Source organism: Dama dama, chromosome 11, assembly GCF_033118175.1.
Source record: "Dama dama isolate Ldn47 chromosome 11, ASM3311817v1, whole genome shotgun sequence".
NCBI classification, from domain to species: Eukaryota; Metazoa; Chordata; class Mammalia; order Artiodactyla; family Cervidae; genus Dama; species Dama dama.
Window position 1 is genome coordinate 4,131,139 of NC_083691.1, and position 22,820 is coordinate 4,153,958.

General features: G+C 49.7%; 1 protein-coding gene across 4 annotated transcripts in view; it reads left to right on the forward strand.

Moving 5' to 3' along the window:
- The window catches only part of AK8 (adenylate kinase 8), a 135,547-nt gene that overhangs the window by 78,234 nt on the left and 34,493 nt on the right, over positions 1–22,820 (forward strand). For all 4 annotated transcript variants that reach the window (XM_061156161.1, XM_061156162.1, XM_061156163.1 and 1 more), the window contains one exon: positions 4,789–4,930. In XM_061156161.1, coding sequence (XP_061012144.1) covers positions 4,789–4,930 — 142 coding nt within the window. The remainder of the gene's footprint in view (positions 1–4,788; positions 4,931–22,820) is intronic.

Sequence of the window (22,820 nt, forward strand, 5' to 3'; positions counted from 1 at the left end):
ACATTTTAACTTCTGATGCCAGTTGGGAAATTCCCTCTAGAAATTGTTGCCAACTTAACAAGGGGGGGAAAAAAAAAAAACAACCCTAAACCAAGAAGTCTCTTTGTGCTTCCGTCTGGTCAGACTTCTTGACCTTGAGTCAGATTTCTTCCCAGCTGAGCAACTGGCTTGCACAGGTCACTTAACTCACAACCTTTTGGGGCCTTGGTTTCTCAGCTTCGAGATGAGGGTGGTCAATGGGATAACCTTCCGGGCCTCTCCCTCTCTGAGCCTCCAAGCAGCCTCTGTTGCCCCAGAAGCTCAGTGCTTAGCCGTCCACCCCTAACTGTAGCTTGGTCTCCAACAGCACTGATTAGTGAAGAAAATTACTGGCCCAATGCAATCCTCACCCTCATCAACAGAGGCCTTCACGGGGCCCAGGGCATCACTGGTCAGCAAACTAATTACCCAAGACGTATTCCCTTGACTACCTGTTTAGTTCAAGGACAAGCCTGTCTCAGGCCCACAGCCCTCTCCTGAAGCCAGATTCACGCTCAGATGATCATGTTTGTAATTTGAGGGTCCCTTTGCTTACCAGTGGCTTCATCATAGCCACCTGATGGGACTCTGGGTAAACTTTCCGAAGGAATTAAATTTATACTGGCACCTCCCTTCAGAAGACCTCGATGGGTCTGGCAGACCCCATGAGCTGTCTCCAAGCCCCATAACAGCCGGTGAGGCAAGTGTCATAGAGGAGGATTCTGACGGTCAGGGAGATCCCTCAGCTGGATCTCACGGCTCTCTGCTCACATTTGCTCCAAGAAAGGAGCCAAGGGGAACCAAGAGCTGAGTTTCCTGGGTTTTATTTTAAGGAACTCTCATAAAGGCAGCAACACTTACTAACCTTCCTGCCCTCCCGTCCCACCTTAGAGCTTCCTGCAGGGAGCTCGTTGTACCTCGGCCAGCCTCTCTGATGGGGCGTCGATGGAAGCATCCCTTAGCCACTCCAAGTGCCCAAGGACTTGAGGGCACTGTGCTTGTGGGGTCATCAAAAGATGGCTTACTTTCCTTTTATTTGTTTATTTTGGTCATGCCTTGCAACTTGCAGGGATTTAGTTCCCTGACCAGGGATTGAATCTGGACCACCGCAATGAAAGCACCAAGTCCTAACCGCTGGACCACCAAGGAATTCTTTTTTTGATTTGGTTTCTGTTTAGAACTTTGAAAAACTGGAGCTATTCACAGCGGGTTTGCACTCGGGGGTCCTCAGCCTGAGCTCTTCGCAGACTTTGTGTTGTTGTTCCGTTGCTGAGTCACATCTGACTCTCTGTGATCCCGTGGACTGCAGCTCGCCAGGATCCCCTGTCCTTCACGTCTCCCAGAGTTTGCTCAGATTCATGTCCATTGAGTTGGATGGTTGCTATCTGATCACCTCATCCTGTGTCGCCCCCTTCTCCTCCTGCCCCCAGTCCTTCCCAGCATCAGGGTCTTTTCCAATGAGTCAGCTCTTCACATCAGGTGGCCAGAGTATTGGAGCTTCAACTTCAGCATCAGTCCTTCTAGTGAATATTCAGGGTTGATTTCTTTTAGGACTGACTGGTTTGATCACCTTGCTGTCCAAGGGACTCTCAAGAGCTGTCTCCAGCACCACAGTTTGACAGCATCAATTCTTGGGCACTCAGAAGACTTCACAGGAGGTAGAGTGCTATCTCCTAACCACCTCCTTAGAGCCTGGATCCCAGATGGGGACTCCACTGGCTGATCCCATGGAATGGGCCATCCTTGTGCAAATGTGGTGAAGCACACGTTCCTGGGTGTTCTAGCTCAGGATCCTGAGATCAGCCCTTGTGTGTTCTTTCAATAAATGTGCATTGAAGGCCTGTGCCCAGTCCTTGCCCAGATGGCCTGGGCGTGGGCAGATCCACTTCCTTCCAGAAGACCCAGCAGGACCTCCCCACCCCCACTTCCCAGAGTCCCTCCGCTCCAGCCACACTGACCTTTTTTCCATCCCTTGAACGTGCCAAGGTTGTTCCAGCCTCAGGGCCTTTGCCCTTGCCATCAGCTCCACCCTGAACATCCTCCCCAGATCTCCGTGAGGAGATCTGAACTCACGGTCCAGATCTCAGCCAGTTGTGACCTCAGAGACCATCCTGGATCCAGTCAAACCAGCATCATCCCACCACTTGGTTTGCTTTCTTCCTAGTATTTGTGACTTTCTGAAATGGTTATTTATTTATCTGTGCATCGTCTGTCCCGCCGGCTGGAATGTGGACTCCAGGAGGGCAGGGCCCTGGGCTTCTTGTTTGCTGTGGGTGGCGGTGTCAGAGCCCGGGCCTGGGCACAGCTCGAATGCTACATTACGCTCCACCGGACAAACACTGGGAAAGGCTTATTTCTGGACGGGTTTCAATTTCTGTGAGAATTCCTGTAAATATTTAGGGGTAGGCCTGGACTGGAAGGCTGTATAGCAGATTCATGACCCTCATTGTGTTTAACCTGTATTTATTTCTCCTGACAGATAACATGAGGTTTCTGAATCAGAGAAAAGTTCTGTTCCTTATTCACATAGTGGTCTTAGCGGCGGTTCCCCGCACCCCGACTTGTCACAGGGGTCACTGGCGGGAGCCAGTGTGCACTGCGTGCGTAGAGAGTGCAGCGCGGAGCCAGGGGAGGGGACCCCCGAAGCTGTGACAGCTGCCCCTCTGCCCTCCCCGCCCCTGCCCTGAATACAATCAGCTCCTGGGGAGTGAGGGGTCAAGCAGTAGGTTTCCTACCCCTGGGATAAGAACAGAGGACTCAGGGCGGGGTTCCCTAAATCTCTCCATCTTTACCTGCCCAGGCTTGCTTGAAGTCAGCCATCCTGTATCCCAGGGGCGAGCTTAGAACACCTTGGCCCCAGTGGGAACACGCGAGGGTTCATGGAACATTGTCTCCTGACCTACATCTCCGGAACCGAAGGGCACAAGTGCCTCTGAGGGCCTCGCAAGCGCCTGGGACGACATGCGGTGTTGATCCCCTGGGGCCGGAGCCGGGCATCCTCTGGGCGGATGAGGAGACCGGGACTGGGAGAGCCTGTGGGACCAGCGGAGGTCGGCTGGCACCCAAGGGCAGGGCTGAGACCAGACCCCAGATTCATGGGTGCCCCCAGCCCAGCTCCCACTCTAATTCTGAGCTCCCCAGAGTCCGGTCAAGTTGGTTTTTAACATCTTTGTTGCAGTGAAGCTTTGCAGATGGAGTGCTCTGGTCTATTTCTTCCACCACGTCCTGCATGCCAGACACTGTGTTAATTATGGACAAGCGAGGTGGGCGTGGTCCTCTCTCCTCGTGAGAGGCAGCACTCCGCAGAGCATTAGCTGGAACATTAAGAACAGGGCAGCAAGCGGAGGTGAAGAAACACAGATGCTAACCCACCTATGGACCGTCCTGGGAGCGTACACTCCTTGGAGGCCTGGCCCCAGACAAGGCGTCGGGGAAGGAGGCTTGGCTGGAGGGACCAGCACTTTCAAGGGGAGGTGGAGAGCTGGGGGGGAGATTCACCCGGGGGAGGCAGGCCATGGACCCTGCAGGGCCCTGTTGACCGTAGCGAAGAGCACTGGGGAGCGACGGCAGTTTTCAGCAGGGAAGGGATGGGATTAGCTGTATCAACTCCTCACTGACCTGTCTCGGCCAGATCGTCTCATCAGGGCAAAATCCCTTTCCTGCTCTTTCCTTCAGACTGGAGAAGGAAGGCTGAAAGATGTGAAAACAAAATCAGGGAAATCCTGATTGGAGGAGGTTTAGATGGAGGTTTATGGTTCTTGGGCAGTGGGGCGGTCACTCGGTGTGTCCCGGCCACAGAGGAGAGCAGCTGGTAGTGACTTTTTCTGGATCTCTCACCCGGCTGTCAGCCTAGGGGGCCTTTGGGAAGGTTCCAGTCGTGTGTATTAAGGCCACTGGGCTGACCCCCGGATGGCCAGTCGGAAGGCAACCAAGCATCTCCACAGAAGCCGCCAACCACTCTGTCACTGCCACTCGGAAAACCTGCTCATCATCAGGCCCACATTTATAGCAAACAATGGTAATATTTACCAAGTATCTCTGGAAAAATGAGTGCAAAGCGCAGGAAATGCAGTGCAAATTGCTGGAACGCAGTACATTAGCAACACAGGCCATTTAATGAGTCTGGGAAGAAAGGTATAAATTTCAGGAAAATGTCAATTGCAGTAATGTAAACAAGAGACTTCTTAACATCTTCTCCACGAGACTTGATTTCAGTCACCGGTTATAACTAACGCTGTGATTCTTGAGAGAGATTTGATTCTAAATAGCAAGGAGGGGAGAATCAGGGGAAAGGGGAGAAGAAGGGGGTGGGTTTGCATGTGCATCGTAAATTAGCAGAGACCCTTGGGGACACGACTACTGCTCCACTGGAGGAAAACTAAACCTTCCACTGGGGCTTCCGTGAAAAGTCTTTTGCAGCAAAAGCTGGATCCTGGGGGGGCAGGGTGGGGAGAAGGGTGCCCGCACATCACTGGAGATTTGGGAGCTGTCCTGGCTACCCATGGGCATCTATCTTGTCAAAGTCAGGGAAACTCAATGTCAAGGTCACCCAGTGCATTCCCTCCCCACACAGACACGTTCCCCTCATTGGTGGGACCGAGGCGCGCCCCGAGAAACAGGCACCCACATCCTCGGCCACCTAAACCCACCTCTTCACCAGTTCAAACCCCAGTCAGATGAAGTTAGGAAGCCGGTGGGCAACGACCTCGGATGCGCCCTCACCTTCCTGCTGGGTCCGAAGAGTGACCAGCTGTCCTCCTTTCTCCGCAGTCCCCGACAACATCATCATGAAGGTGCTGAAGCAGCGCCTGGACCAGCAGGACTGCGTCGAGAGAGGGTGGGTGCTGCACGGCTTCCCGCGAGATCTGGACCAGGCGCACCTGATGGACAGCCTGGGCTACAAGCCCAACAGGTCAGCAACCCGCTTCCCGCGCGCTCCCGGGCGGGTCTCTGCTGCCTCTCCAGGCCCCTGTGACAGCGGGCCGTTTGCCTGGAGCCTGCCCACGGTCCCGAGAGGGCATGTGCCTGGCCACCCCCATCCCACCACCCGTCCTGTTTACCCTGCGAGCGGGGTTCGCATCCCGGCTCTGCCTCTCACCTTACTGGACCTGCACGTCCGTCTGTGAGTGATGACAAGTATCAGCCAGTCTCGCCTGCCCGCTGGGACTGTGGTGCAGAGCAATCCATGGTTTCCGCTTACTGTTTTCACAATTTCCCTTTTTCATTTGGATCTTTGATGCATCTGATATTTATTTATTTAAAATTTTTAAAAAGTTATTTTCTTTATTTTTGGCCAGTATTGTTGCTGCACACAGGCTTTCTCCAGTTGCAGCAAGCGGGGGCTGCTCTCTTGTTGGGGGGCACAGGTTCCAGAGCACTCGGGCTCAGTAGTTGCGTCTTGGGCTCATTGCCCTGAGGCAGGTGGACTCTTCCGGGACCAGGGATGGAACCTCTGCATTGGCAGGCAGATTCCTAACCACTGGACCACTGGGGAAGTCCCTGACGTTTATTTTGATGTAGCTTTGCTGTACCAGCCTCCTTTTTCCCCAACCGTTAGCCATTTCTTTCAAAACAATGTCAAATATTGTGGAATATTCTGTCCTTCCTCCACTAACTTGAACTTGAGAGCACCCCACAACGGTAGATGTTGTGGAAATAAACAAAGACCACCCACATGAAGAAAACAGGCTGTCAGAGTTTGCTGTTTATACCAAGAGAGTCGGCCACCTGGTGGTCTGGGAATATGTATTTATATATGGTCTGACCACTGTCTGCTTGTAGATACCGTCTCTCAGTATACTTGGCTGTACTTCTAAACTTTCTGTTGTTCCCCACAAGTCTACTTCTGCAGCAAAAAGGCATGGCAACCCACTCCAGTGTTCTTGCCTGGAGAATACCATGGAGAGAGGAGCCTGGTGGGCTACAGTCCATGGGGTCACAGAGTCAGTCCAGGGTCAGACACGCCTGAAGCGGCTTAGCACGGTTTAGAACCATGCCATGCTAACCACACTTTAGCTTTATCATATATTTCAAAATAGCCAGTTAAGGACAAGGCCCTTTCATTACTCTTTTTTTAAAAACTATTTTCTTTATTTCTTTGGCTCTACCGAGTCTTAGTTGCAGCACATGGAATCTTTAGCATGTGGGATGTAGTTCTCTGACCAGGGATCAAACCCAGGCCCCTGCATAGGGAGTCTTAACCTCCGGACCACCAGGGAAGTCCCTCATTACTCTTCTTTAGTGTCCGCCTCACATATTTACTATTCCAAATGAACACTGCTGTTGACGTTTTAACTAACTGGAATCGCATTAGGTTTATGGCTTGGTCCGTTGCAGTCTGTGGCCCTGTTCTCTCCTTGCCCCTTTGTTGATACTGTGATAAGGAGATATTTGCACCCTTTTTATTTTCTAACCGTATTTCTCAGGATTCTGAGAATGGTACCGACTTTTCTTACTTATTTTTATGTCCCAGCTTGTTTCCTGGAAACCTCTGACTGCTTCTGGTAGGTCTTCAGTTGATTCTCTTGGGCTTTTCAGGGTGGATGACCATGTCATCACAAATATTTCTCTTTTTTGTCCTTTTCCTTTCCAGTATTTATATTTTTCATTTTACTCTTTTGCCTAACTGCATTGAATAGTACTTCCAGAGCTGGCTCATGATAGACAAGTGTGTTTTTTTGCCCCCTGACCTGAAGGATTGTCCTGTATTCCACCACAAAGGCACTACTGTCATTCAAGGTATGCAGAGTTTTTGTAAAGTTAAAGAGGTGTAGTTCTGGGGCTTCCCTGGTGGTCCAGTGACTGAGAATCCTCACTTCCATCGCAGTGGGCATGGGCTTGATCCCTGGTCGGGGAACTAAGATCCCTCATGCCTCACACAGTACAGCAACAATAAATGCAGAATAAATAAAGTTTTAAAAGTAAAGTGTTTAGAGTTTAAAATGTCCGAAGTTGATGTTGAACTTCATTCAAAGGATTTTTTTTGGCATCTTTTCAGACAGATGATTTTTCCTTCTCTTTTTGACATATGAATATGATAAAGTATTTTAGTAGGTTTTCTGATAGTAAGTCAGCCTTTCATCCCTAGAATGACTATCTCATGGTGTGCTATTCTTTCAGTATAGGCTTGTGCAGACACACTTTTGACTCTCCATGACCTGCAGAGCCTCTTTCCTGTGAATATTAGGTCACGTGGCAGAAGGAACTTTGCCAGTGTAATTAAGGTGACTGAGCAGTTGGCTTTAAAGTAGGTAGATCATCCTGGTGACCTTGATTGTGCTACGGTTGGACCTGTACCAGACTTCTGACCTCCAGAACTGTGGGATGATAGATTTGAACTTACTAAAGAAACTGTATTTGTGGTAATTAGTTATGGCAGCAGTGGGAAGCTAATATACTATTGTACGGTACTGGCTACACTTTTATTTAGATTTTTTTATATTAATAAGCATATGTAATATGGGTCTGAATTTTTTCCATGTGTTTTGTCCTTTATCAGGCTTATGGGATCAATGATGTGGTCATTTCATAGGTTTTCGTTCTTTGCCTATGGCCGGAATGGTTTTTAAAACTTCGGCAGTAACCGTTCCTTGGAGCAGGCTTGTTAATAGTTCGATTTTGCGTTTCCTGCAGCTTTTGCTGTACGTGTTTTGGTGTGGTGTTATTTAGTCCATAACGGCTCATGTCAGCCGCGTGCTCACCGCGCAGCGTCGCGCTGATGAAAGTGACTGGGACAGGGCCGTCGCCGTCTCCTCCAGCGCGGACTCTGTTTTCTCCTGGGCAGCACCACATCAGCGTTCACCGAGCTCACTGGCGTCTGAAATAAAACAGCCCGTTTTCCAGCCTCCTGTCCTGTGTGTGGGACATGCAGACCCCTGTCCCGTCTGCTAACGTGTGTGTCAGCGCGGCTCCACTTCAGTGCCTGTGCCTGAGCCTCTTAGGATTTGCCGGTAGGGACGGGGTTTGTTCTCAGCTTTTCCTGCTGCGACTTGAGGTTTGCCCTTTTGAGGTCTCTGCAGTTTCTTGCCACTGATCCAGCTCTTCCAAGCCTCAAAAAGAAAAAAAAAAAAACCTTAAAAAATTTAATTATTTTAGCCGTGCTTTGTAGCATGCAGGATCTTAGTTCCCCAACCAAGGACCACCCGGGTCCCCTGCAGTGGAAGAGCAGAATCTTAACCACTGAACTGCCAGGGAATTCCCCCCAAAATGTTTTAAGTTGCCTTCCCTCCCTCAATTCTCCCTGTCTTTGCTGCTTAGGGTTTCAGAATCCCCTTCCTGTCAGTTTTCTGTGGGGTTTTGGAGGAAATAGAGTGTGGTGCATGGTTCAACGTGCCATGTTTATCCACAGCTCAACCCCTGTTTGCTTCATTGCATTTGCATGTCTCTTACCATCAATTACTTTGCTTCCTTTATTTTAGGTTGTTGTGTGGGACAGAATGAAATAGGGTTTAATATGTTTTATTCAACCTGCTTGTCTTTTTCCTTGGATGGCTGAATTTATCCCACTATATTTTTGCTTTTTATCACTTTATTTTATGCTTCATCGTGGTTTCCTTTGTTCTCCATCTTTTTTTTAATGGTCTATGTTTTCCTTCTGTTTTATTATTGCTTTTGTTGGTTTCTCTCCTCTCCGCCCCTCCCCCCAGTTGGTTTAGAAGATAATCTGTTTCTAGCTCTACTAGTCTTGTCAAGACGGCTAGATTAAACTTGTATTTCTCAATTTGTCAATTCTGAAATGAAACAGACTATTCTGACTCTGTCATATGAAAGATGAAGGAGAAAATGCTCCCATACATACCACTTCCTTATTCCCCTCCCCACCTCCATTTTTGTTGGGGGCCCACGGGGGGCCTCAAGGGGCCGCGGGGGCTGCAGGACGGTTGGGAGGAACAGACACATGTGATCTCAGTCTGTTGTACACAGATTATTACTTTTAAGATCACTAAGCTTTTATTTCTAGAAATATAACAATTGCATTGTCCTTTTAGCTGTTCTTACTGTATTTGGGAAGTTTTCATTCTCTCTTCAACTGGATTCAAATTTCAATACCAGCTATTCACATTGTTCAGCCTCTCCATTTATTCATTTTGATTCATTGTTCATTTGAATGGATTAAGTCTTTGAGTCACTTTCAACAAGGGTTCGTACATGCTTAACTTCCTAAATTCTTGCACATTTGAGATGGTCTTTCTGTTAACTTTACTTGTAAACAGCTAACAAAGTAAAGAATTCTCCCATCACATTTCTTACCCCTCAGCATCCTGCATCATTTCTATACTGTGCTCTGACACCTGTGGGGTTGCGGGAACATCTGAGTTTTTTTTACATTTAAGGTAATATACTTCTTATGTCTGGATGTTCTCTCTCTCTCTCAATTCATTTATATTCACCAGACCATGTGTCAGTTCTGGTTCTCTTTATTGCTTTTCTCTGGAATATTATGAATCCTTTCTGTTTCCAGTATTTCAGGAGAATTTCCTTCTAGTACATATATTAATAGTTTTGTGGTTCATTCATTTGGTGTGCTAAGTTGCTTTAGTCGTGTCTAACTCTTTGCAGCCCCATGAACTGTAGGCCGCCAGACTCCTCTGCCCATGGGATTCTCCAGGCAAGAATACTGGGGTGGGTTGCCATGCCCTCCTCCAGCGGATCTTCCCAACCCAGGGATCGAACCCACATCTCCTGTGGCTCCTGCATTGCAGGCAGATTTTTTACCGCAGAGCCACGGGGGAAGCAAGACCGATTAAATGTATGTTGGACATTCATCATCTGTCTTCCATAATTAGGATTTCTTTCTAGTAGCTTTATCTTTTCCTTTTTCTTTCTGTATTATTTTTAAAATCCATCCTTCACAATAAGCTTATTTAAATAAAATCAGTATTATTTCTTGTTTCTTCTTTTTTCACTTCTATAATTCTTATACATTTCCCTGATGTTCCCCCCCCCCCCTTACTTTTTTTTTTTTTAAACTTGTTTTGGCTGAACCACACAGCCTGTGGGATCTTAGTTCCCGGGTCAGGGATTGAACTTGGGCCACGGCACTGAAAGTGCCCAGTCTAGACCACTGGACTACCAGGGAATTCTTTTTCCCTTAATGTTGTCAGTTTTCTTTCTTCTCCTTTTAAATTTGTTCTCTTTTTTTAAAATTTATTTTTTATTGAAGGATAATTGCTTTACAGAATTTTGTTGTTTTCTGTCAAACCTCAGCATGAATCAGCCATAGGTACACATCTGTCCCCTCCCTTTTGAACCTCCCTTCCATCTCCCTCCCCACCCCACACCTCTAGGTTGATGCAGGTGCCCCTCTTTGAGTTTCCTGAGCCAGATAGCAAATTCCCGGTTGACTATCTATTTTCCATATGCTAATGTAAGTTTCCCTGTTACTCTCTCCACACATCATACCCTCTCCTCCCCTCTCCCCAGTCTATAAATCTGTCCTCTATGGCTGTTTCTCCATTGCTGTCCTGTAAATGAATTCTTCAGTACCATTCTTCTAGATTCCATATATATGCGTTAGAATACCTCCTTTTAAATTTTATCTCATCCTCTTTTCTTTGATTTCTCCTATCATAGAGTCTGTTCTCTCTAAATTATTTTGAGCATTGATAAGGCTTTTTTTTTTTTTTAACATTTTATGTGTTTGTTTGTATTTTTGGTGGCACTGGTTCTTTATTGCTCTCGTGAGGGCTTTTTCTAACTGTGGCGAGCAGGGGCTGCGCTTTGTCGCAGTGCACGGACTGTGGCAGCTTCTCTTGTTGCGGAGCGCGGGCCCCAGACGTGCAGGCCCAGCACTTGCAGCTGCCGGGCCCCAGGGCGCAGGCTCAGAAGTTGTGGCACACGGGCTTGACTGCTCCTCAGCGTGTGGAATCTTCCCAGACCCGGGATTAAACCTGTGTCTCCCGCGTTAGCAGGCAGAGTCTACCACTGCGCCACCAGAGAGGTCCTTGATAAGGCTTTATCTAAAGTGTGCTGCTGTTTCCTGGAGTAATTTTTCTTCCAAAGGGTATTCATTCTCTCTCTATTTCTCTGTTTAAACTTTTCGGACCCTTATTTGGCTGTGTCTATACCTGAGTCCCAAGGTGGTTATATTTTGCAAATCACTTGTCTCTGTGTAGGTCTGCTGTTGGTCTAAGAGGAGCATGAGTTGGTCCTAGAAAACAGAAAATTAGCTTTCTATGACTGTTGGCATAAGCAACCACAAACGCGATGGTTGGATGGCATCACCGACTCAGCAGACTTGAGTATGAGCAAGCCCCGGGAGGTGGTGAAGGACACGGAAGGCGGGCGTGCTGCAGCCCGTGGAGTCGCAGAGTCGGACACTGAGTGACTGAACAATCGCCACCACCAACTTAGTGGCTTGAACAGTACCCATGTCTTAACATTCTGTAAGGCTGACGTCACTATGTGAGACGGGCTGCACTCCTTTCTGGAGGCCCTGGGAAGAGTCCGTTTCCTCCCCTGTTCAGCCTCTCGAAATTGCCTGCCACCCTGGGATCACCTCCCCCTTCCTGTTTGTTCAGAGACAGCATCGTTGCCACACCTGACCTTCTTCTGTGCTCCCATCTCCCTCTGACCAGAGCTGGGGACAGTTCTCCGACTCCTGTCATTGGAGCGGGTCCACCCAGATCATCTGACCTATCGAGGTCCTTAGTGTAACCTCAGCACGGAGCCGCTGCTCCAGGCAGAGCAGCACATTCACGGACCCTGGGGGTTAAGGGTGGACCTCTTCGTGAGGGGCATTCTTCCGTCCCCCCCGGTTGGAGTCTCTCCTCAGTCCTGTCTTAATCACATCCTCAGTGCTGGGTCTGGAGCGCTCCCTCCTGGAAGGTTGAAAGGTCTGGTTAGTTCTCGAGCAGCCGGGACCCAGCCAGCAGCCTGAGCATCCTGTCTTCTCCCCGGTAGTCTCCAGGGACCACCGGGCTACAAGGCCAAGTTTCCACCCTCTGTTTTCTGATGATGGAGCAGACTTCAGTGTCGGTAGTTAGTTTCTGAGTAGGCTCACCATCGACCTGAAGATGAAAGGCATCAGGAAAAATGCAGACAGTCACTTAGAAGAAGGCTGGGGGCGGGTCATTGACAAGACGTAGGGAGAGAGCCTAGTGCTCATTTTTCTGAACCCCGAGGGGAAAAAACAAGTGTTTTATCTGCCAGCCCTTGTGCCAGGCCAGGGCTGCACGACCCACAGGGGACAGGCCTGGTGTTTATTAAAAGCACACAGGGAGGGTGATTCAAGAGCCTCTTTGATTTAGGGCAAGCTTGCAAAGAAGTACTTCTCCATTCACCACAAAATAAAAATGAGTTTCTCTTTATGTTGTAAATAATGCCAGTTTAATTTATTTGACCCTAAGGCAGAGGACAAGCAGAGGGGGAAAAGAAAAAGGTGTTTGTTTACAGCCTAGATTTAATTGTCTGCCTCTGTTTAATCATCCTTCTGTACTCCTCTCCCTTCATTGAGGGTGTATTTCCACCCCCCCCCCCCACCTTCCTTATCCCTGTCTAATCCACCACCTCCGCCTTCGCTTTCAATGCAGCATTTTTGTGATTAATTTAGAAAGTGATTTTCGCCATAAACCTCCAAGCCCAGGAAGAGGCTAAGGAAGTGAGAAATATTCTAAGATGAACCCAGCCAGCCCTGGGATGAATATCGAGGCTGTAATTCTGGCTCCGCTGTGATGCCAATTATAAAGCACCCTAGCGGTGGTGTTGCTGTTTTTGACACCGGGAGGAAATCTTGACAGAATTACAGCCTGGAAATCAATCTGGGAATACGACACAGAAATCTATAACTCAGATATGAAAACAATCTACAAAAGCTCTTTTTTTTTTTTTTTTAGGAGGATTCAATGAAATTAGATTAAAATAAATTTACATATATATCAATTTTATTATTAAAATGTATTCATAGTAGTAAATAGAGTTATTGGGGAAGGGCAAGCTACTCTGTGCATTGGACACAGACATAGACCCCTTCGGCGTATCAGGAAGCAAAGTTATTGTCTCCTTGTCAAATATAAATCTCTCCATAGAGCTAATAAATGGATAGTGTTCAAATGCAATGTTTTGTTTGACTCCTGCTTCATAAACCCACAGCACATAATACTAAATCATATCTCGCTGAGCAGTATCAATCTCTCAGTTCCAACATCTCACCGTGAGGGAAACAAACCAAGTCATTGATGTGTTGAAAAGAAGGAGAAAAAGTTATTTGAGAACAAATAAAATGGGCTATAAAGTTTGTTAAAATGCAATAATAATAGTAAAAAAAAAAAAGAAAAAGGAAGAGAAAAAGAAAGAAACAAAGAAGTGTCCAAGACTACTTCTGGAAATCTGCCCTTGCCTGTGACTATAAAATAATTCACTTCATGCTGCAAGTTTGTAGCCCTGTGTTTCTTTTCAAAATTAATGTCTACTATGGAAGGGAGTACAGGCTTCTGATTGATGTTGGAAAGTTTGCAGTGTATCAGACAGACGGATTCTTTTTTTTTTTTTTTTTTTTGCATCCTCCCTCCCTCTGATGCTGTGAGGAGAGGATGGGGTGGGCCATGCCCTGAACCTCCTGGTCCTCCCAGGCTGCACAGCTGCAGGGCCAGCCGGCAAGGTCTGGGTCAGAGCTGTTGCTGCAGCTCTCAGAAATTCCCAGAAAGAGGGTGAAAGGGGGGGAACCCTCGCCGAGTCGTTGCCCATTGAATTCACGATTTTACCAGTGCTGTTTGCTGTAATAGTTCGCTCTTTCTGTGTCCCGCTGGACTAGCTCTGGGGGCGAGGGAGAAATCACCCAAGGACAGCATTTTTGATGCGCTTCTTCTGTCCTGGGTTGTTTTGTGCAAACTGGCAACTGCTCTGTAGGCTCTTTCGCAAGCGTGGTGGGTTTTAATTTCTTATTTATTATTATTTCCTAAACGAGACAGTTGTGTGTCCCACATCTAGAGGCGCCCAGAGGGCTTTGATTGTCCCTGGGGAGGCAGTGACAAGTCTCTTCGCATTGCATGTGGCTCCCAGTCGGTGCTGGGCATCTTGTTGGCTTTTGCTAAAAACACAACCCTTCCCCCCCGGGGAACCGGAGAGCAGAACTGCCCAGGGGACCCAGACCTGTGGACACAAATCCCCCCGACCCGGAGGGGCTGGGACCACCCCCCACCCACCCACCCGGCGCACTTCTCAGACAAGTGGGGCTGGAAGCTTTCAGATTTCCTGCGGCCTTGAAACAAGCCTCCACCCGGTGGTGGAAGGCAGCCCAGAATGTTCTGCTCAGGCCGCTGCCCGGCTGGCTGCCGAGAACGGCTTTCTCTCTCCGCCCCCCCGCCCCCCATCTGCATCCACTTCCTGCCTCTGCCACGGCCCTGCCGTGTTCCTAGGGCGAGTCCCTGAGAACACTTCTTCCCTTCCCGGTCCTGCCTCCTCATCTTCTACCCTCTTCGTCGCCCTGACAACAGGAGTGATGCTAGTGATGCCTGGGGTCTGCTGAGTGCAAGATGTGTGCCTGCCTTGCATCTCCTTCAGTCCATTCGATAGCCCCTTAAAGTAGCTTGGTTCAGGAAAAGGCATGTGGGCTCAGAGAAGCTGGGGCCTTTGCCCCAGGCCGCCTGGAGGAGACCCCCCCTCCCTTGACCCCAGCTCTTTGCTCTAAATGGCTGCACTGTTCCTGTTCTGCAAGGTGATGAGTGTCTATCCCTGTTCACTGGCTAGCTTGCTCGAAAAAACTACATTTAACCTCAGTTGTCCCATCTGTCAAATGGAGCAATAACCTCTCCTCTTTGAACAGGACAGGCCCAATGCTGTGTGTGTGTGTATGTGTACCTTATACCTGGCAAGTGCCGTGGACACAGTGGGCTCTGAACACCCTGCCCACAGCTCCTCTTGGGAGGACAGACTCTCATTCGAAGTGTGCAGGTGTGTGTGCTCAGTCGCTCAGTTGTGTCCGACTCTTTGCAGCCCCATAGACTGTAGCCCGCCAGGCTCCTCTGTTCATAAGCCTGTCCAGGCAAGAACCCTGGAGTGGGTTGCAGTTCCCTCCTCTAGAGGATCTTCCCGACCCCGGGATGGAACCTGCATCTCTTACACCAGCAGGCGGTTTCTCTACTGCTGAGCCACCTGGGAAGCCCCGATTCAAAGTGTGGGATCTAGTTTTCTCTCTTGTTCTCATATGATAAATTACACACTCACATGCCCCAAACATGCGTGCCGCTGATGTGGCTACATGTTAAAAATCATGAAAAACGTTTATCATGTCAGTTACTCATGCAATTTAGTTTTGTTTTTGAATATTGCTTTATTTATTTGGCAGTGTCGAGTCTTAGCTGTGGCGTGCATGATTGCTGTTGCAGCATGCGGGATCTTTTAGTTTCGGTATGTGGGATCTTTAGTTCCCTTACTAGGTATCGAACCCGGGTCCCTGGTTCTATCGAACCCCGGGACCACCAGGGAAGTCCCACCCATATGATTTTGAATTCCAGTTTCATAGAAAGAGGCTACAATGGCAAATACCGTTATACGTTGAGGGATGATCCTCAGAGAGTAATTGCTGTATTCATTGTAGGTTGGCACAGATAACTCGTTTCTATTCAAAATATTAATATTTTTACTCTAAAGTCTCAACCTGCTTGCTTTTCTTACCTATGGGAAGTATTTGAAGACTCCTGTTGGTTGGAATTGAGGAAAGTAGCTCCTTCTTCACCCAGCACGTGAGACGAGAGAGGGACCCCGAAAGAGACAAAAACAAAGCCACCTTTTTGTCCAGAAGGGTCCTGTGGAGCCAGGCAAGCTGGGAAATTGTCATCAGGGCGTTTAACCATGTTGACAAATCCCTCTGCCGAATGCTGGTCTGATCGCTCGGGTTCCACTATGTTAGATAATGGTATAATGTGGTACATTATGAAACTAAAAACTGAACTGGTATATCGTTAATATGCCAGAGCTCTCTGTCTGATTTAAAAAGCTGATTATTTTTTAGTGGCCTGCGGCCCTGTGTTTTGCAGAACCACACAACAAGACCCTCGGAGAATGGCTATGCCGTTTCCGACGTGTTCCAGAGTGAGGAGGACGCTCTCGTCCCTTAAGAGAACAGCAGTTGGCCCAGAGAAAAATTAAAATATGAGATGGAGAGGATTTCTCGCCTCTCTCTCCTCCTCTTATTATCACTTGGTCCTTCCAGGAAGCTCTCATATTTCTGCCACTGATCCTTATGTGGATTAAGGATAATAAACAGCCCATTAATAGAGGCCTGAACTAGGAAATGGAGTTGGAATCAGCCGCACAATTCAGTGGCTGACTGAGGTTAATAACTCCATTACTCCAGCTCTGCGCCGAGCCGCCCGACGAGCCGGATGTTAGCCTTATCTTACTCCTCATTAATTGAGCTAATAGAACCCGCCTGACCCTGCCTCGCGGCTGCCATCTGAGAGTTTGCCAGACATGGGCTGGAATACATATCATCCATCGAGCGCTCCGCTGGTGCCTTTTGTTTTTGGCAGAACGTTCTCTCTTAAATTTCGGTGAGCTGAAAGGCCCCTCCTGACAGCAGAGTCGCCATTCGCACGTCCACAGCCGGCGCGACTGTGACCCTGTAGCCTGGCCTGCGACACCGTGTTTGCAGGACCACACCACGAGACCCTCGGAGAATGGCTTTGCCATTTCTGATGTGTTCCAGCCACTCTGACCCCATCACTCAAGCAGTGGTGTCCATGGGACCCTCTATGCAGATGTCCACTCAGGTTAGAGGGCTTCAGAATCAGAGTGAACAGCTTAGGAGGAAGTAGGTGTTGTCTCAACAACCTGTCTGGGGTCCAGGGTGAAAGAGCGTGCGAGTCACAGGGATGGGAGTGGGGTCAGCTCCAGGCCTTGTCTCTTCCGGGTCTTCTCTTTTCTTAGAACATTCATCCACTGTCTCTTTTGCATTCATCCTTCCCTGCCCCCAAAGTATCCCAATAGTTGGATGTGTTTCTGACGGCCTTGCTGCACAGCCCACTGGTAAGCCTTCTGCAGACGCTAGGTAACCTTTCTAGGCCTCGGTATCTGTCAAATGAGATGATAACCCAGCCCTTCTGACCTTGCCTTTTGCAAGACTCATGTACGTGTTTGCTGGGAAAGCAAACACGGGTGGGACGTGAGAGTTAGAAGATGCTCTGTCCATCCAAGATGGTGTTGTCAACAGATCAAAAGTCAAAAGCTGAGTTTCCTGCGGCAGAGTATTCACCTCTCTGCGTCCCAGTTTCCTCAATGAGGACCAGGAGCCCGGGCATGGAGGACGTGAGGTGGGGGTGGGAGGCAGTGATGCGAAAGCCCTCTGCCCAGAGCCTGGCGCTCGGTCGAGGGGCTCCTGGTGTGGGAGCCCCTCTTACTCCTAGGATGCTGGGAGCTCCAGGCTTGTGCACGGAGATCAGAGCCTTTGACAAGCGAGCTCAGACCAGTTCCTCACCAGGGAGCTGTGGCCCCGGGCTGGCCTCTCAGCTGCTCCGTGCACACAGTCCCCTCTGGATGGGGGAAGATACTGTCCTTGTTACCTGTTGATTTGTGGGGCAGAAGACGACCACACGGACACACAGGGGCCAAACCACACTTGTTGCTGGAGAAGCCACAGAACCAGACAGGTGGGGAGATCTGAATGCTATAACAGCCTTGCGGATCGGGAGCGGGGGCGTGTTGTTCTGTAAGATTTAAAGGGTTTTTTTTTTTTTTTTTTTTTTGTGGCACTACACAGCTTGTGGGATCTCAGTTCCCTGACTAGGAATCGAACTCAGGCTCTGGCAGTGAAAGTGCCAAATCCTAACCATTGGACCGCTAAGAATTTTCCTAAAGAGTCTTTTGATGGTAGGACACAACACAATGACACTCAGCGAGATGGGAGGCAGAGCTCTGTGACTTGCGGTTCCAAAGGAGAGGTGGGTGCCTTGCAGGGCCGTGTTGGGGGCTGCACGCTGGGGACAGGGTGACCACAGCTGAGCTGTGCAATGCAGCTTCTGCCTGGCAGGAGGGCAGTTAGCTCGGGTTTGCAGTTCTCTTGGTGGATTGGCTCATTTAAATAATTTCGGAGGCTCTGGGGCCTGGGGGCTGTCCCCGGATGGAGTGTGGGAGTCCCGGAAGTGGAGTGATCAGAGTGGGGCTTGGCAAACAGCCCAGGAAGGAGAACTCAGGGTTATAAGCCCTGACTTCAAAACCGAGTGAGACAGCAGTTGTGGAAGGCTGTATCACACCCGCCTGTCCTCGTTCTGTGTTCTTCCCCTTTCACGGTTGAGGCATACATTTGGAGACAGCATTAAAGAGGTGAAAACCCAACCCGAGGGCCATCCGTCCCAGCCACCCTTTCATCCCTCCAGCACTTCTGAAAGCTCTGCCGTCGTGTGCTTGGGCGAACCGTTCAAGTAAACTGCCTTGTCCACGCTCTCCTATCCACTCCCCGGAGACGTAGGCCACCTTCCTGGGCCGCCAGCTTGGTTTCCACTGCCCTTGTCACAGCCACTTGGCGCACAGGAACAGCTCATCCCAGCCTTCCTGGCTCCGATGCGCTTCGCTACAGCAAGAAGAAATACTAGCTGGTGATGGGAATTTGGCAGCCGCTTGGGAGGTCAGAGGGGAGGCAGGATGTGGCTCTGAGAAGCAGCGGCCTCTCAGAGCACCAGGCCTGGAGCTAGGAAGGAAGGGGTACCCTGGGCCTCAAGCTCAAAATTGCGGTCAGTGGTGGTAACGGGGCCCCTAGCCCCAGCCACGGTCCCTGGAAAGTGAAAGTGAAGTCGCTCAGTTATGTCCGACTCTTTGTGACCCCATGGGCTGTAGCCCACCTCACTCCTCTGTCCTTGGGATTTTCCAGGCAAGAGTACTGGAGTGGGTTGCCATTTCCTTCTCCAGGGGGTCTTCCTGACCCAGGGATCGAAGCCAGGTCTCCCACATTGCAGGCGGACGCTTTACCATCTGAGCTACCAGGGAAGTCAACGGTTGCTGGAGCTGGAGCATTTTAATCCTTCCATCACTAAGAACCACAAGAAGATAAAGGGAAATTCTCCCATTATTTTCCCGCCTAGGGACTGTTGACATTTCACCACTTATTTCCAGTGTTTGTGTAAGAAAAAGTCTGGTGGGGATGGTTCTGAGCAAATGTGGAAGGTTGGCACCACTTTCTCTTCCAAGGGTTAAAACTTAGTTTACGGCAGCATGTGACAAAGATCCACCGTCTGTCTTGGGGCGCACAAGAGCGATTGCTTCTGAAGCAGCGACATCAGAAAGGTGCATCACCTTTGAACTCTTTGCCAGCAGCCTCCAGGGTCTTTCAGGGCATACAAACACGGCGAATTCCAGAAGGAGCGAGAGCAAGCCCAGGCCACCACAGGCTTATCTCTGCTGTCCCCAGTGGGCAGCGTGGATGGAAGGCGCTTTGCGTGGTGTGCTGGGGGACAGCCAGCCAGACAGGAGCCACGAGATGCAGCCTGTGCTGGTGATGGAGGGCCTGGGGGTTTAGTCTTTATGAAGGGATGGCGCACATGCATAACAAGAGGTTTCCATGGTTTTCTTTCTCTTTTAAAAAATTGACTTTTATTGGAGTATAATTGCTTTTCAGTGTTGTGTTAGGCTCTCCCATCCAGCAAAGTGAGTCAGCCAGACGTGTACATAGATCCCCTCTTTTTTTGAATTTCCTTCATATTTAGGTTTGACAGTATAGGTAGCAACTAAATACTGGTAAACAATATCCTGTAGATTAAAAAAAAATTAATGTATTTTTTTAAACTTATTTTTTTTTATTAAGGATAATTGCTTTACAGAATTTTGTTGCTTTCTGTCAAACCTCAATATGAATCAGCCATACGAAATGAAAAGTCGCTCAGTCGTGTCCGACTCTTTGTGACCCCATGGACTAATTCCTGCATGGAATTCTGCAGGCCAGAACGTTGCAGTGGGTAGCCTTTCCCTTCCCCACGGGATCTTCCCAGCCCAGGGATCCAACCTGGGTCTCCCACACTGTGGGCGGATTCTTTACCAGCTGCGCCTTGAGGGTATACCTCTGTCCCCTGCCGTTTGACCCTCCCTCCCGTCTCCTCCCCGTCCCACCTCTCTAGGCTGATGCAGAGCCCCTGTTTGAGTTTCATGGGCCAGACAGCAGATTCCCGTTGGCTGTTTTACACACGGCAATGTGAGCTTCCGTGTTACACTGTGGTGTATTTTTAAGGTCATCTGTTGATTGTATTTGTGGCTGTGCTGGGTCTTCGTTGCCATGTGGGCTTTTCTCTAGTTGCGGGTGCTTCTCATCGCCACGGCTTCTCTCGCGCAGCTCGGGCTCGAAGGCCCATGGGCTCGGTAGCAGCGGCTCCCGCGGTACAGCCAGGCTCGACAGGTGTGGGGCACAGGTCTCCTTGCTCCTCAGCATGTGGGATCTTCCCAGACCCGGGATCGAACCTGCGTCTCCTGCATCGGCAGGTGGACTCTACCACTGAATCACCAGGGAAGCCTTTGCTGTAGAAACAGTGTGTTTATTGACCATTTAAAATGTTTTCTGAGGACTTTCTGGGAGCCCCCGGTCCTGTCTGCCCCACTCCCCTGCTGTCTCCAAGAGGTCTAAGACAGTTTGCCACCCTCTACTTTGAGCACGGCATTCCATGTAAATGTGTCATTTGGGGAGAAAGTGACAACTTTTCTCAGTTTGCTATCTTAATGTCTGATAACCTTCACAGTCAGAAAATCTCCCCTCCTGCCCAGCTCTCCCCTCCCCCCCAGCAAGCCTGGCTAGTCTTCACTGGCAAAGCACGTCTCAATTTCTCTTTCCCCTGTGGATTCTAAGCTCTTATTAGGGGCCCAGCGGGCTTTATCTGGCAGGTTTTAACCGTTGGACCTAAGCTGGTGGGGGCCAAGACATCGGGGGAGATAAACCCACCTCCGCTGCTGTCAGAGATCCGAAGCAATCTTCCAGTCTCGGTGGAGAGTGACGGGTGACCTTTAGCAGCACAGAGCCTGGGGTAGTTGGCATTTTGAGTCCAGCTCTGATGAAGACGCCCCCATTTTTGGCAGGCGCGACGCTCGACCGTTAACTTAAATTCATTTCCCAGAGAAAGCAGGAGGGCAGATGCTGAGATGACTTGGAGAAATCATATTTGCTTTCTTTACCCATAGGAGACTTTGGGAGATGTTGCCGTGTGCTTCAATTTTCCGTCTTCCTTAGAGGCATACATCAAGGGCTGAACTGGTGAACCCCACGTGTGCTTTAAAAACTTGGGCCTCTGCCAGACTCAACGTGGCAGAGGTCTAAAAGCGTGCAGCTCTCCTCCCTAAATATCACAGAGATTATTTCATAATAATAATAAAACTTTTAAGAAAGTTTCCCACAAATGGAAGTTCAGCTCTACTTTTTCTGAGATTATAAAGCATGGCCTCCTTGCTGGCATTGGAGTGTCTGACGATTCCAGGCCCCGCCACCCCCCTGGGGGGCTTGTGGGTTGGAACCCCCGTGTGGCTCTTGGGCAGAGTTCTTCCTTTCTCTCCAGGCCTCCATCTCATGAAGTGTAGGTTCTAGATCCTGGGGGAGGACTGCGTGCACTGGGAAGACCCGCCAGGCTTGGAACTCCCGCCACTGAAGAGGAGGTGGGGTGGGGACCCAGAGAGGGGGTCTTCCCTCTTTCCGCCCACCCCCTCTTCTTGCCCTCTACACCTGAGCCATCTGCCTGCTTCCTGCTTCCTAAACACCCAGTGTTTGCTCTGGATGTGTCTTCTTTCAGAGCACCTTGGGGTTTTGTCCAAATCTTATCATTTCTGCAAGGCTTAGCTCAAACTCCCCTTCCTCCAGGAAGCCGTCCCTGATGCTTCTTCTTGCTCTGCACCTTCATGGCACTTTACACATTGTCCTGGTGACAGGACAGTGATTAAGCAAGAGGCTCTGGAATCCTGGCTTGGCCCCGTACAGGCTGTGTGAGACTGAGACGGTCTTTACTCTCTCTGAGCTCCAGTTTCCTCCTGTGCAAGCTGGGGCTGACTTTGTTCACACAAGCACCAAATGTTTACAGAGCATCTATTACAGGCAGGTACTGCACGACCTCTGGGGACACAAGAGGAAACAAAACCTAAAACACTTGCTGTCACGTGGGGCGAGGAAGGCTGTGTACATCCCACAGACGTGCCGTGTGTGGCACGTTGCTCGGAAGGTGGTCGGGGCTGGCCTTTCTGATCAGACTGCACTGGAGCAGAGGCTTCAGCAAATCCTGGGAGGATCTGGGGAAGAGCAGTACAGGCTGGGGGAACAGCAGGTGCAAAGGCCCTGGGGCAGGATGTGGTTGGCAAGTTCAGGGGCATCATGGAGGCTGTTGTTGCCAGTGGAGCAGCAACAGACTAGGAGATGGTGAGTCGGAGGGAGATGGGCTCCTGGAGGACTAGGCTTTTCCTGGATCAGGTGGGAGCCACTGGAAGGGGGCGTTGAGCTGTCGAGTGATGGGACCTAACATACGTTTAAAAAGCACTAATCAGGCTCCTGGGTGGAGAATGGACTATAGGCAAGAGGACCAGGGCAGAAGGGAGGCCAGGTGGGTGCAGTTGGCGTCATTCAGGTGAGAGACCCTGGTGGCCCTGCAGGTGGCGAGAGGTACTTGGGCTCTGACTGCATTATTTATTTTTTTTTTTTTTTCAGTTGCACTGGGCCTCAGTTGTTGTATGAGGGCTTTCTCTAACTGCAGCGAGCGGGGTCGACTCTTCATTGCGGCGCACAGGCTTCCCGCTTCGACGGCTTCCCTTGTTGCCGAGCACAGACTCTATGGTCCAGGGGCCCAGTAGTCATGGTCCTCAGGCTTCATTGCCCCCTGGCATGTGGAATCTTCCCAGACCAGGGATTGAACCAG